The sequence below is a fragment of the Eumetopias jubatus genome, unplaced genomic scaffold (genome assembly GCF_037043125.1).
Source record: "Eumetopias jubatus isolate StellerSeaLion01/CBP00866 unplaced genomic scaffold, mEumJub1_p1.0 scaffold_13, whole genome shotgun sequence".
In the NCBI taxonomy this organism is placed as follows: Eukaryota; Metazoa; Chordata; class Mammalia; order Carnivora; family Otariidae; genus Eumetopias; species Eumetopias jubatus.
In genome coordinates this window covers 8,260,899-8,273,722 of record NW_028274819.1, presented here as the reverse complement: position 1 = coordinate 8,273,722, position 12,824 = coordinate 8,260,899, and the positions used below count along the sequence as shown (strand labels likewise).

General features: G+C 64.9%; 1 protein-coding gene across 1 annotated transcript in view; it reads right to left on the bottom strand.

Annotated features, from left to right (window-relative positions):
- Window positions 1-22: 22 nt before the first annotated feature.
- MACROD1 (mono-ADP ribosylhydrolase 1) overlaps window positions 23-12,824 on the bottom strand; it is a 146,871-nt gene continuing 134,069 nt past the window's right edge. The window contains 7 exon segments of the mRNA XM_028117847.2: window positions 23-150; window positions 319-354; window positions 451-532; window positions 812-885; window positions 1,055-1,085; window positions 1,225-1,346; window positions 1,819-1,935. Of these exon segments, the coding sequence (XP_027973648.1) occupies window positions 350-354; window positions 451-532; window positions 812-885; window positions 1,055-1,085; window positions 1,225-1,346; window positions 1,819-1,935 (431 nt within the window). The 3' untranslated portion in view covers window positions 23-150; window positions 319-349.

The following is a 12,824-nucleotide window of genomic DNA, read 5'->3' as shown; positions in this document are numbered from 1 at the left end:
AGCCAGCACTCGGACTAGCCGCCGCAGCAAGGGTGGTCTTTATTAGGAGGCTCCTGGGGGGCTGAGGGGAAGAACTGGGGGCCCAGGCCCAGCTGCAGGCTTCGGGGACCTCTTAGAGCTGGGAGTGAGGTCCAGTAGGCCCAGGCGAGTCTGTGGGTAGAGCAGAACGGTCAGGGAGTGTGGGCCCTGGGCTTCCCCCAGCCGCCCAGGCCGCCCTCTTGGCTTTCCTGCGTGGGGGTGAGCGAGGGCGGGGAGGTGAGCCCGAGCGTTAGTGGGCAGGTTAGGGGGCAGCCACATGGCGGGCCAGGCCCTGCTTACCAGTCCTGGGCAGGGTGGGCGGTGGGTGCCGTCAGGCTGGAAGGCAGAGGACAGTGAGAGCCTGCCCTGGGGTGGGTGGGGGAGGGGCAGGGGCCGACCCAGCGCGGGCACGGGGGTGGGGGGGGTGCTCACCCACTGGGAAGTAGTGGGGGAGCCGCTGCAGGTAGATGCTTTCATCCTTCTCCAGGAACACACAGATGATGAGTCGGTCCACCTGCGCCAGGGTCTGCTTAGCCTGGGCGGGGGGCCGCCCACACCCTGGCTGTGTGGTCTTACCGCAGGTTTTCACCTGCCTTGCTCTGGAGGGGCCCATAGACCCTTCACAGAAGGGCCTCACGGTGTGCACCCAACCGCCCTGGGCTCAGGGGAGTAAACCGATCCCGAGAGAAGGCGAGGGGATGCATCGAGGGCTGGTCAGCGGAGCCGGGGTGCGGCGCCCCCTCCCGCCCCCCCCCGACCCCGTCTGAGCCCCTTGACTGGGCCCAGGACTCACCTTGTCCTTGTGCTGCTCCAGCCACTCGCGCAGCGCGGCCAACACCACCTCCGCCGCCGCCTCACTGGGGTAGCCTGGGGACCCGGCGGGACGGGAGTGAGTCCGGGGCTCTGGCCCGCCCCCTCACCGCCCAGGGACCCGCCCAACCCCACCCCCCCGGCTCTGCCCCACCCCTTCTCCCCCGCCCAGGCCCCCCCTGCGTCTGGGCCCACCCCGCGCCCCGCTCCCCCGCCCCCAACTCACCAAACACGCCGGTGGAGATGCAGGGGAATGCCTGTGGCGGGCGCGGGAGGTGAGAGGGAATTGGGGACAGCGTCACTCTCCGCCTGCCTGCCGCCCGCCGCCTCCGGGGGCGCCTTCCTCCCCCAGTTCCAGGCTGCCCCCACCCCCGCCTGGCGCCCGGCCCCCCTCACCGCGGAGCGGAGCCGATGCTCCAGCAGCAGATCGAGGCTGCTCAGGTAGCAGCTGCGGAGCTCGGCCGCCTGGCTGGCGCTGGGCTCTCCGTGGGCGATGGGTCCCACCGTGTGGATGACATCTACGGGAGGCGACGGCGTCAGAGCAGCCGGGGTCCCCAAGGGGTCAGAGGCTTTATCCCCCTGACGGCCTGCGCCCTGGAGGGGACAGGAAACAGGCCCTCTCCCCAAGTTCTGAGAGTCCCCCACCCATGTGTGCCCTCGAGCTCAAATGAGCTCCCCCATAGAGACAGGCAGGTCCGCGCTGGGCCGCCTCCCCACATCTGTATGGACCCGGCTGAGACGCGGGGCGGAGGGGGTGAGCGAAGGCACTTCCCCCTCAGCTCTTCCCCTCCCCGGCTCCACGCATTCCTCCTCCCGCCACCCGCGTCCCGGCGCGTGCGAGGAGGGGCCGGCTCCCCGCACTAAAGGTGAAGAAGGGACCCCTGAGGAGGCCTCCAGCAATTCTGTGGGGGCTGCTCCCCTAGCCCCGCAATTACACAAGGTGCCCTGTCTGCGCCCCACAGGAGTGGGGGCGGGGAGGTCGGGACTCACACTTGGCCGGCAGCCGGTAGCCGCCGGTGATCTTGGCCTTGCCGGTGTCGCAGCTCTGCAGGGTCCGGCACTCGTCGGTGAGCAGGGGTCCCGCGGCGCGGTGGATGCAGCCGTCCACTGCAGGGCAGGAGGCAGTGAGCCGTGGGGTGAGCCGTGGGGCTCCCCGCCTCACGCCTGAGCCCGTTTTACAGAGGAGAAGGCGGAGGCCCAAGCACAGACTACTCGCAGCCCCCTCGGCTGTGCCAAGGCTCACCCGGCGCCGCGCCTCCTCCCGCGGCCTCCAGCCGCTCGCAATACCCACCGCCCCCACTTGTTCCACATCTGGACAGGCCCAGGCGCCCCGGCAGGCCGCAGCGGGCCCCGGAGGGAAGCCGCGCGGGGCGGCCGGCAGGGGGCGCGCCGGGCCCTCCCTGCTCGTTCCCCGCCGCGCGGCAGGTGCGCGCGCCGGGCGGGGGCCTCCCGCTGCCGGGGTGGCTCCGTTAGGCGGGGTCCGCGGCTGCAGGAACCGCCACCCTAGCCCGGCCAAGGGGAAGGTCGCCCTCCCGGGTCTGGCCCGGAAGCACCGCGGGGGCCGCGACCAGGGGCCGCCTCCGCCCGAGGAGCCCGGGGGCGCCGACAGGCACCGCGCATCCGATCCCAAGGCGAGGCCGCTCGCGGCCGCCGCAAACTCTAGGACCCACTTTACAGATGAAGAAACTGGGGTCACCCCATGACAAGTGGCAGGTGCGGTCTGGGCCTGGAGCCTGGGTCTTCCAGCCCCTTCCGTGCGCCACGCGGGGAGGTGGCCGGGGCCGCGGATCCGGGCCGCGCAGGTGGATCCGGGCGCGCGCCCCTGCTCGTTAGCGCATCCGGCTTAATTGGGGCGGGCCTGGGCTTGTTTATCTGAGGGCAGCTCCGGGGCCTCGGCAGCGACCCTGGGGACGCGGGGCCAGATAAACGCGCCCGAGACGCTCCTCCAGCCCGATCTCACCCAGGCGCCACAGCCCGAGCGGCCCCGGTGGGAAAGGCGGGGCTCGGCTCTCGTCCGCTGTGCCCGTGGGGCACCCCGGCAAGTCCGTTCCCCTAGGCGTCCACGGCCTCATCTGGAAAACAGCCACAGTGACCCCTCCTCAGGGGAGGGGTTGGCACCTTGGCCAGGAGAACGTGACCTACCGCCGGCCGCCCCCTAGCTCCTTGGGCAGCCCGGGGCCCGTGCCAGGAGCTCCTTGGGCACCAGCGGCAGGAAAGAACCCCCATTTCTCCATTCTGCAGACGCGCAAACAGAGGCCCTTCCTCCTTCACCACAGCCCCACCCCCAGTGTCTTGGCACAGGCCCAGGGACACCAGCTGGACCACCCTCCTCTTTCTTCTCTTTTCTTTTGTGCCCTGTGGGGCCCAATTAAACCTAATTTCGTGACTTCACTTGGAGCTGGCACCAGGCAACTTCCCAGAGCATCCCGGGGGTGGGATGGATGGGGTAGAGGACTTGGGGGGACCCTGGGAGGGCTTCTGGGGTTGGGTCCCGCCCCCTCCTCTCCTGTGCAGGGAGGGGGGCCATGGGAGGGGGTGGAGAGTGGGACCCAAGGCAGGGCCCCTGAGCTACGGGTCCAGGTGGCACTCAGTGGGCGTGCAGCCTGCACTATACAGTGTCCCCGAGCAGTGGGTCCGTTCTGGGTGAGGTGCCAGGTGACCACCCTGCGCCTCCCGCAACAGTGGGGGCTGGGGAGCTGGGCAGCCTGGGTTCTAGTCCCCGCTCTGCCAGTCACAGATGTGTAGCCTAGAGCATATCACTTAATCTCTCTGGGCCTCAACTGCCCCATCTGTAAACTGGGGTAATAGTAGACCTCCATCTCACAGGGCTTTTGGAAGGATTAAGTGAATTCATTTGGGTAAGGTGCTTAAGCCAGTGCCCGGCATGGCTGAAGGTGATGTGCGTGTTGGCTGTTAGGACAGTGTGATAGCAGAAGCATGTGCTCCACGTGTGTACACCTGAGAGTGTGACCGGAGGCGGGTATCCGGGCGGGTGCCCGAGCGTCCGGGGCATACAGGGGTATGCACAGGAGCGGGTCTGAGTCGGCGCTCCCCGGGGCCTCCCGGCCCTGCCCCATTGGTGTCAGCCACTGGGCACCTGGCTGCCTGCCATCTCCTGGTGCCGTGCACCCCGCAGGCGACCTTGGCCTGCTGTGCACGCTGTGCGGAAGTGCAGCTCAGTGCGATCTGTGTTTCAGGGACTTAATGTTTCCTGCAGAGGTGTCCAGGCCGGCAGCCAGGCCCTTGGGACTGACCTGGGGGCATGAAGGGGAGGAGGGAATCCGAGCTTGCAGAAGCCTTGGCCACCCCCCCCCCCCGCCCACCCGCATCATCCAGGCCAGGTGACTGCCCTGCAAGTGCCTAGGGGATCTGTGTCCCCCACCCAGGCAGAGATGAGGGCCAGGCCCTGGGCCCCACCCCTGCCCCACCCTCTCTCCAACAAGCCGGAGCACAGACTCCCCGCTCCTGCCTGGCGCCCTCCCTGTCCACACCAGCCTGGTCACTCTACCGTCTCTGAGGGCCAGAGGGGACCCACAGCCTGCTGTCCTTAGCCACACGCCCAAAGGGCCGCCCCTGGCCTGTCTCCCCGTGTGACCTGCAGCTTCCCGGGCTCTGCTTCCTCGGCTCTGTCCTGCCTCTCCTGCTGGGGGAAGCTGAACCCTAGAGCCCGCAGGAGGCGGCTTCGGCTTCCCGGGGTCTCACCCAAGGGAGATGTCCCTCCTCCCCCCTTTCCACCTGACCCTGGGGGCTGCCCGGTGGGAGGGTGGTGACCCCAATTCACACCAGTTCACCCTTGATCCCTTCCCCGGGACCTTTAGCCACATCCGAACAAACCTCAAGCCTCCCACTCAACCCCTGTTCCATCCCAAGTCAGCAGAAAACCTGGGGTCCCTCCCGTGGAGACGGACCCTGACCCATGTGTCAGGGGTAGCGCCTTCCTCAGATGACTCTCTGCCAGATCCAGAACGCACCCTTCCCCACTAGCCTGCCCTAAGGACCGCTCTGCCTCCTCCCTCAGCCCTGGCCTGCTCCCTCTTCAGGCTCCAGGCTCTGGCTCCTGAGTCCCAGCCAGCACAGACTCTTCTGGAGCACCTGCCGGGCGCTGAGCGGGTCACATCTCCTTGTCGGTCCTCCCAGCCACCCTAGGAGGTGCTACTATTTTCCCTGCTTTATAGTAGATGACACTGAGGCACAGAGAAGATGAAAGACTTGCCCGGGGTCACACAGCTGGACTGTTCTACTTCCTCTAGGACCATAGAAGGCCTTCTCTCCGGCCCCCCAACCTCCCTCCCATCCTGGTGGGCTGGCTCCCCCTTCCTCCTTGCGCAAACTCGCCCTGCTGTCTGCACACCCCTCTTCCCTGCAGCAGGGCTCCGGTCCCCCTCTCCATGTCAACACCTCGCCCTCCCAACAGAGGGACTTTGGGGACTCTGGTTGCCCTGTGGTCTGGGGTCCCTCATCCCATCTGACTGTTCAGCCGCCCCCATGCTGCCAGCCACTAGCCACTGCTGTCCAGCAAGGCTGCCTTGGAGACGGTCCGCCTGCCTCCCGGACCTCTTCTGTCCCGGCCTGAGCTCGTCAGATGCTGCTCCTGCCTGGGGTCCCTGTCTGTCCCCCACCAGCTTCGCCCCTGCTCCCAGGCTCTTCCCCTAAATGGGCTCAGCCACAGCAGCCCCGCAGCCCTCCTGTGTCCCCCCTGGCCCTGGTGTGGCCTCCATACCTTCAAGGGGCCTGCGGGGGGGGGCCCTCAGCTCACACCCCGCCCCTTCCTAGGAGGTTTGGTGGGGGTCGGGAGGCCCCCAGGAGCGGCAGGGGCTGGAGCCAGGCCCTCCCAGAGCCCCCAAAGCCCACAGAGGCCGACGGCAGGCGGGCTCCTGTGGGGGCCATTTGCCAAGGCGCTTAGGAGATGTTGGCTGCTATTAGGGTGCTGTAATATTCATGAAGGGAAGATTAGATATTTAAATTTATTCAGCAATAAATGCATCTCAGTGGGGGAGCATTCCTCATGCTAAACAAACAAGCAAGCAGGGGCTAATTAATTATTTACAGGAACATGAGGATGCCTGTGGCCTGGGGGAGAGGGGGGCAGCTGTGTCCCTGCCAGGGGGTAAGAGACCCTGATGGGCCCTGGGCTGGCCCCCCCCACTCCCCCATTTCTCTCCTCTGCCCTGTGGATCTGGCCCCCTGTGTGTCCCCTTCTGGGATTTCTTTTCCCAGAAATCCTACTACAAGCCTGCTGGTGGCTTTGGGGAATTCACTTCCCCTCCCTGTGCCTCTGTTTCCCCCTTCTACAGGGTAACAGCACCTCTGCCCCATTTGGCGTGAGCATTCAGTGAGAGACTGCACCAAGGTACCCTGCACTTTATCACACTGTCCCCTGTGTCACCCATTTTCTGTGGGGAGACCAAGGCCCAGAAGGCTGCTCTGCCCGTCAGGCTCTTGGGGGCCTCCTTCGCCCGAGGGACAGGGGTCACTGAGAAAGCCCTGGGCAGAGAGGGCTGGGGCGGCGGGGGCAAGCTTGAGGCCCGAGGGGGCTGGGGGACGGGCGCCCCTGTTGAGCACAGGAAGACACCTGGGTCTGGGCCCTATGGACCACTCCCCACCCAGACATCTCCCACCACCACCCCCCCCCCCACCCCGCAGGTCCCAGGGCTGGGAGCCCAGCCTGAAGAGAGGCCCCCCCCCCACTCCAGCTGCCCTGCAGCTGCTGCCTGGGCCCCAGCCACCTGCACAGAGATCCCAAATGCCAGGGCTGAGAGGGGCCAGGCCCCCCTGGGTGGCTGGGGAAACTGAGTCCCCGAGAGGGTACCAGCGGGGTCAGGGGCAGATGCCTAAGCTGCTGGGATGCCTCCAAGCCCCAGACCCTGAGGATGACAAGCCCAGCCATAAAGCCTGGAGAAATGACCCACCCCAGGGCCTAGTGCCCCCTCCTCCCTCTGCCCACCCTACGTTCTCCATCTCCAGTCTCCGGCCTCCTCCCAGGCCCCGGCTGAGCCTCGGGAGCCACAACCCCATGGGATGCCCATTGCCAGAACCATCTTCGGCCTCTGCCCACACCCTCACTCACTGGATCAACAAGCCCGTGCTAGCCCCAGCTCTTGTGAGCCTTGGCCTATTGGGGGAGACAGAGCCCACCTTCGCCAGACCCCACCCTCGCAGTGCCAAGGCGGGTGGGCACCCCAGGGAGAAGATAGATGGACAGCAGCTCTACAGTGTGACGTGAAATTCATTACTGGGTGAGATCAACTCCTTAAATGGGGATTTGAAAACATTAGGGCTTCATTATGTACACAATGGCAGCGCCTCATTCATCATGCAAAAATCACTCCCGTTATTAAAAATCCCCATGGCAGCTGCAGGAAGGGGCCTGGCGGCATCTTGCCGAGGGTGGGGTGCAGGCCCCAGGGGTCTGGGGGGCCTGAGTCCCCCTGTCCCTCCTACCCAGGGAGGGCCTGCACAGGGCTAGGGGTGGGGAGCACAGTTCGCTCCAGGGACCTGGTGCCTCAGTGTTGTCATCTGTAAAATGGAGCGTTAATGGTACGCCCCCCGCGCTGGGGTGAGGGTACCCCAGATCCTGCAGGAGAGGCTCCACGAGGCCCGGCTCCACGCCGTGAGCGCTCAGTAGAGTGGGTGGCTGCTCACACCACCATCGCCGTCACCATCTGGGCTAGGGCAGGGACGCCCGGGGCCTTTTCTAGGGGAGGACACGTCACTCCCTTGCTCCTACAACCTTCCACGGCTCCCACGAGTCCATGAAATAAAATCTTCCACCCCGAGCCAGGCTGGGGTTCCCTCCAGCCTCCCCTGAGATGACTGGCCTCTGCGTCTCTCCCACCTGCCCAAATGTGCAGGGAGGCAACCCGGGGCTCTACCTCACTGCAAGCCGTGAAGTGGGAGGAAATGCAGCTGGACAAGAGGGAAAGGGGGTGGGAGCGGGCGGGCCCTGTGTGCAGCTGGGAAGGCTCCCCTGAGAAGGTGGCATCTGGACAGAGCCCTGAGCGACATGAGCGACGAGAAAGAATGGGCTCCAGGAAGCTGGGGGAGGAGGGCTCAGGCAGAGGGCACGGGTAGAGTCCAGGGTGGGCTGGGGGTGAGGGGGAGGGGGAGGTGGGGGAAGGGGGAGGGGACGGCTGCATCTGCCAGCCTGGTGGAAGAAGCTAGAACTGCTTCCATCGCTGCCGTGGGGAGTTTGAGCAGGTACGGCATGGCCTGGGACAGACTCTGTGTGTGTGTGTGTTGGGGGGGGGTCTTTGCTGCTCCTCATCAAATGCTCCTCCCCTGTCTGCTCAGCTCAGGCCAGAGCCCGCCCCCCACAGCCCCTGCCTGGCACAGCGCTTGGGGCCTGAGTCCAGCCCAGTCCAGGGAGGGTGCGGAGGCCACCCCGCCATGGGCGGCCACTGGGCAGAAGTGGAGGCCCAGGCGATGATGCTCGGATGCTCCCAGGCTCTGCTAATCCCCCAGGCCTGCCTGCCTCCGAGCAGAGGAGAGCCAGTGGGCGCGGGGAGAGAGCAAAGGAGGAGCAAGAGAGAGCGAGGGGATGAGAAATGGAGAGTGGGCGCTTGAGCGAGAGAAATGGGGAGCCGGCCCAAGATGCCATGCGGCCGGGAGAGACAGAGATGGAGAGACAGAGAGACACAGAGACAGACCCAGTGACAGAGACAGAAAGGCAAAGACAGAGAGAGGCCGAGAGAGACAGAGGCAGAAAGGAAAAGTGAGAGATGGAGGGAGAGAGAAGGAGAGAGGAAAGGGGGTGGGGCCACAGCCCTCGCCAGGGCCAGGGAGGTGTGTGTGGAGAGGAGACGGTGGGCCCGGGGGCCCGGGTTCTGCTCAAGCCAAGGGGCCACCGTGCTGGGCCAGGGCTGGGGTGCGAATGCGCATCCACAGGTGCCTGGGCTGGAGGGGCGGGGGCCCCTGGGCACAGCTGGTCCACACACTAACCTCGGCCAGGAGGTGGACAGACAGACACCCCGTGCACATCCCGTGGGAGAGGAGTCTGACGGGGAGGCAGTTGGTACTTAAATAACCACAAAATGGGAGTCTGATTACCATGGGTGACAGGATGCCGGCCCACGAGGGCCAGGGGCCGCTGCGTGCCTGCACCCAGGACAGTGGCAGGGTGTGGGGAGCCCTCAGTAAATGGAGCAGGAGGGAGGGGGTGGTGGTGGGAGGGGCTGCCCTGACATTGAGGCAGGACGGCTGTTGCGGGAGGGCAGAGGAGCCTGAGGTCCAGAAGCAGCACGTGCAAAGGTCCTGTGCCGGGAGAGGGCTGTGGCAGAAGCCTGGGCCCCAGGGTGGAGGAGCCGCGCGCCCAAGGTCAGGTGTGGGCACAGGGAGGAGCAGGGCAGGAAGGCGGGGCCGCTGACCTCTCGTGGGCACTGAGTGCGGGGACGGCCCTGCCTGACCCTGGCCGGGCCACCCCTCCGGCCAGCCCTTGGGGGAGCCGGCCAGGCGAGAGCAGAGATGGCGGCCGTGTGAGCAGAAGGCGGCCCTGAATTAATCTGTCACTAAAGCTTGGCCGTGGCAGGCACAGTCATGATTTAGATGAATAATTGAAACGCTCCGATACATTTATTATCCCTTTAGTGCAAAAGTGGCAGAGAAAGACGAGGAGTAATTGAAAAAGAGCGCACAAATCTCTACGAGAAAGCAGGCTCCTTATCGCCGAGTAAACATTTCAGTCCTAATAAACAGGAGAGACACGCGTCAGGGCCCTGTCGATTCCCCATCCTGATTTAGGGCCCGCCTCCCTTCTTACCATACAATAGGAGAGCGGTCTGGTTTCTTAAAAAAAAAAAAAAGGTTTATCGAGCCAGTGAAAGTCTCTCCAGGAGGGAGGCGGGCGAGCAGGCGTGGCTCCCCGCCGTCTGGGGTCTGAGGGTCTAGTGGGGAGGCTGTCCCAGTCCATCCGGTCTTCCCAGCGCAAACGCCGGGCCTCTGCCTGCTGCGCCTCTCCATCCCTCCGTACCTGTCGAACTCCTAGTCATCCTTCAGGGCTTGGGTCAGATGCCCCCTCTGCTGGGAAGCCTCCTACCAAACTGGGTCTCCGTGAGGACAGAGCCGAGTCAAGTCCCCACCACCACCCACGCTCCGAGAGAGCCCTGGGGAGGAACGAGGGTGAGTGGGGAGGCGGGGGGCTTCCCAGAGACTCACTGTGTTGCCAGAACCACCTACCTTGGCCTCAGGGCCTGGTGGGGCCCCAGCCCTACAGTGAGTCTGGCCCAAGAGTCCTGGACTCTGTGGGTTAAGTCCGTTTGGCCCCAGTCGCCCCTGGGGCTCTCACTGAGGGCCGGGGTGCCCACAGACTCCCTTCCCTGCTCCTGAGAGTCTGCGGTCCTCCCCCAACTGTAACCACCACACGCTCATCCAACAACTGGGCTCGCTCCCCCGAAGCCTTGCGGGCCAGGCCCCAGGCCTCCTTTTGAGGGCCTCCTTCCGAGCCATCACTGTCCCCGCCCCCCACCCCCCATTCCTGCCTGCTGTCCCCCACCCCCGCCCCAGTGCAGGGCTGTTGGACCTGTGTGCCAGCTCTCTGGGCAGGGCCTGGCATACAGTGTGCAACGACCGCCCCATAAACTGGCTTGGAAACCCCTAGAATCCGTTCCCAGAGGAGAGTGCATTCTCATGTACTCTAGTGGGGAGACAAGCAATAAGAACAAACATAAAGTACAGGTCCACTAACAGGAGATCTGGGCTATGGAAAAAGCCACAGAGCAGGGGGAGAGGGTTGGCGGGGGCCTGCAGCCCAACTCAGAGTGGCAGGGCAGGCCCCCCCCGACTGATGCTTGCAAGGATTGGGGGGCACATGGATGGGGGGTGAGGGTGTAGATGGGTGGGTGGGAGGTACGTGGTTGGACGGAGAAGGAAGGTGGATGGGTAAAGGGGTAGATGGCTGGGTGGAGGGGTAGATAGAGGGGTGGGGGGTAGATGGACGAATTGGGGGGTAGATGGAGAGGTAGGGGGGCAGGTGGATGGGTGGAGGGCGGTTATGGGGCAGGTGGATGGGTGGTGATAGGAGGGTGGGGGAGTGGGTAGAGGCCTGAACCCCCGTGGGGTTGGACCTCAGGTGACCCCATGGAAAGACAGGTGGGTCTGGGCAGGGCCAGGTGGGCCACTGAGTCCCATGCTGGTGCTGCCTGTAGCCCCCACCCGGGCCGTTGGGGACAGGGTTAAGGTTGGATGGAGCTGCGGGCAGCAGGGGTACATGGGGCAGACACGAGGGTGGAGGACATCTCAGAGGTCTGGGACCATCTCCATTCCAGCCCTAGGCAGGCACCAGGCCCCCACAGCGGGAGCCTCGCCCCTACCACGGTACCCTCCCTGCCACCTCCACCTTGTTCCAATCACATTAGCAGAGTGACAGCCGCAGTGAGCACTCGCGGCGGCTCCATAAATCTCGGCGGGCGTTAAAAGGCTGGACTCCAGGCCCACTTCCTCCTGGGTCCTGGCCCAGCCCATCCATCTCTGCGTCAGGCAGGCAGGGCTTGGGGCCTGCTCCAGCCTCCTCTCCCCCTCAGCGCTGCTGGAGTCTCTACCTCCCCACTCAGTCTGGCCAGAGCAGGTGCCCTTTGACCTCTCGGAGTGAGGTCGCCAGGCCATCTATGAGCCCCTCCCTGCCCTTCCTAAAACCTCAGTGGCCTCCGCTGCCCTCCCCAGCAAGTCCTTCTCGGAACACATTAGGCCATCCCTGCCTTTTTGTAGTTCATTCATTCATTCAACAACCCTTTACCTGAGCACCTAGTGTAGGCGCCAGACCCAGCTCTAGTTGCTGGAGATCCAGCAGCGCCCCCTCTGGAGCTTTGTTCTCAGCGGGGAGACGGACGATCGGCAGTGACCCTGACAAGTGAGGTACATGGCCCGCGGGGCCCCGGGTGGGGAATGCAGGCTGCGGCGGGAGGAGGCAGCTGCAGTTTCAAAGAGGGGTTGGTGGGGGGGCCTCCCTGAGAAGGCGGTGAGCACAGAAACCTGGCCAGAGGTGAAGGGGGCAGCCACGGCCCCAGCTGGGAAGAGGCTTCCGGGCGGAGGGAGCAGCCTGTGCACAGGCCTGGGGCGGGAGCAGCAGGGAGGCTGGTGCCCAGTGACGGGGGGCTGGGCAGTGGCGGGGAGTCGGGCAGGTGCCTGGGGCCCTAAGAACTTGGCCTTGGCGGGGCGCCTGGATGGCTCAGTTGTTAAGCGTCTGCCTTCGGCTTGGGTCATGATCCCAGGGTCCTGGGATCGAGCCCCGCATCGAGCCCCGCATCGAGCCCCACATCGGGCTCCCTGCTCCGTGGGGAGCCTGCTTCTCCCTCTCCCACTCCCCCGCTTGTGTTCCCTCTCTCGCTGTGTCCCTCTGTCAAATAAATAAAATCTTAAATAAAAAAAAAAAGAACTTGGCCTTGGCTCGGAGTGAGGGGAGAGCCCTGGCAGAGTTTTGAGCAGAAAGGGGTGATGACCTGACTTAGGATTTAAAAGGCCCACACCTTTTTGTGGTCTTTTGTGTCCCAGAACTAAATGGCTAGAAGTCCAGCTCCCCACGGGCTCTGGGAGGCTCCTGCATCATCTCCTGCCTCCTCTCCCCCTGGCGGGGCTGTGACTGCTCCAGTCTTCTGAGTCTCCCCAAATGCCCCATGTTCTCCCTCACTTTAGGCCTTCGCCTGTGCTGTTCCCTTTGGCCAGGACACCCTTCCCGTCGCTCTTTGCTGGCTGTTTTCTAGCCTTCCCTCAGGTCCCAGTGTAGGGGCCACCTCCTTCCAGGAGCCCTGCTCCCCCATTGCACAGAGCACCCTGGGAGGTCTCATCTGGACTGTGAGCTCGGGGAGAGCAGGGACCAGGCCCCTCTGGTCCGGCACCCAGTTCAGGGCCCAGCACCCAGTGGGTGCTCTGTCGCTGAGTGATGAATGAACAGACGAAGGAGAGGGATGTCTGAAGGCAGAGCACGGGAGGTGGCAGATCAGCGACAGCCCCCGAGTCCTCCAAAAGGGACAGGCTTCAGAAGAAGGTCCTAGCCGGGGCCGCAGCCC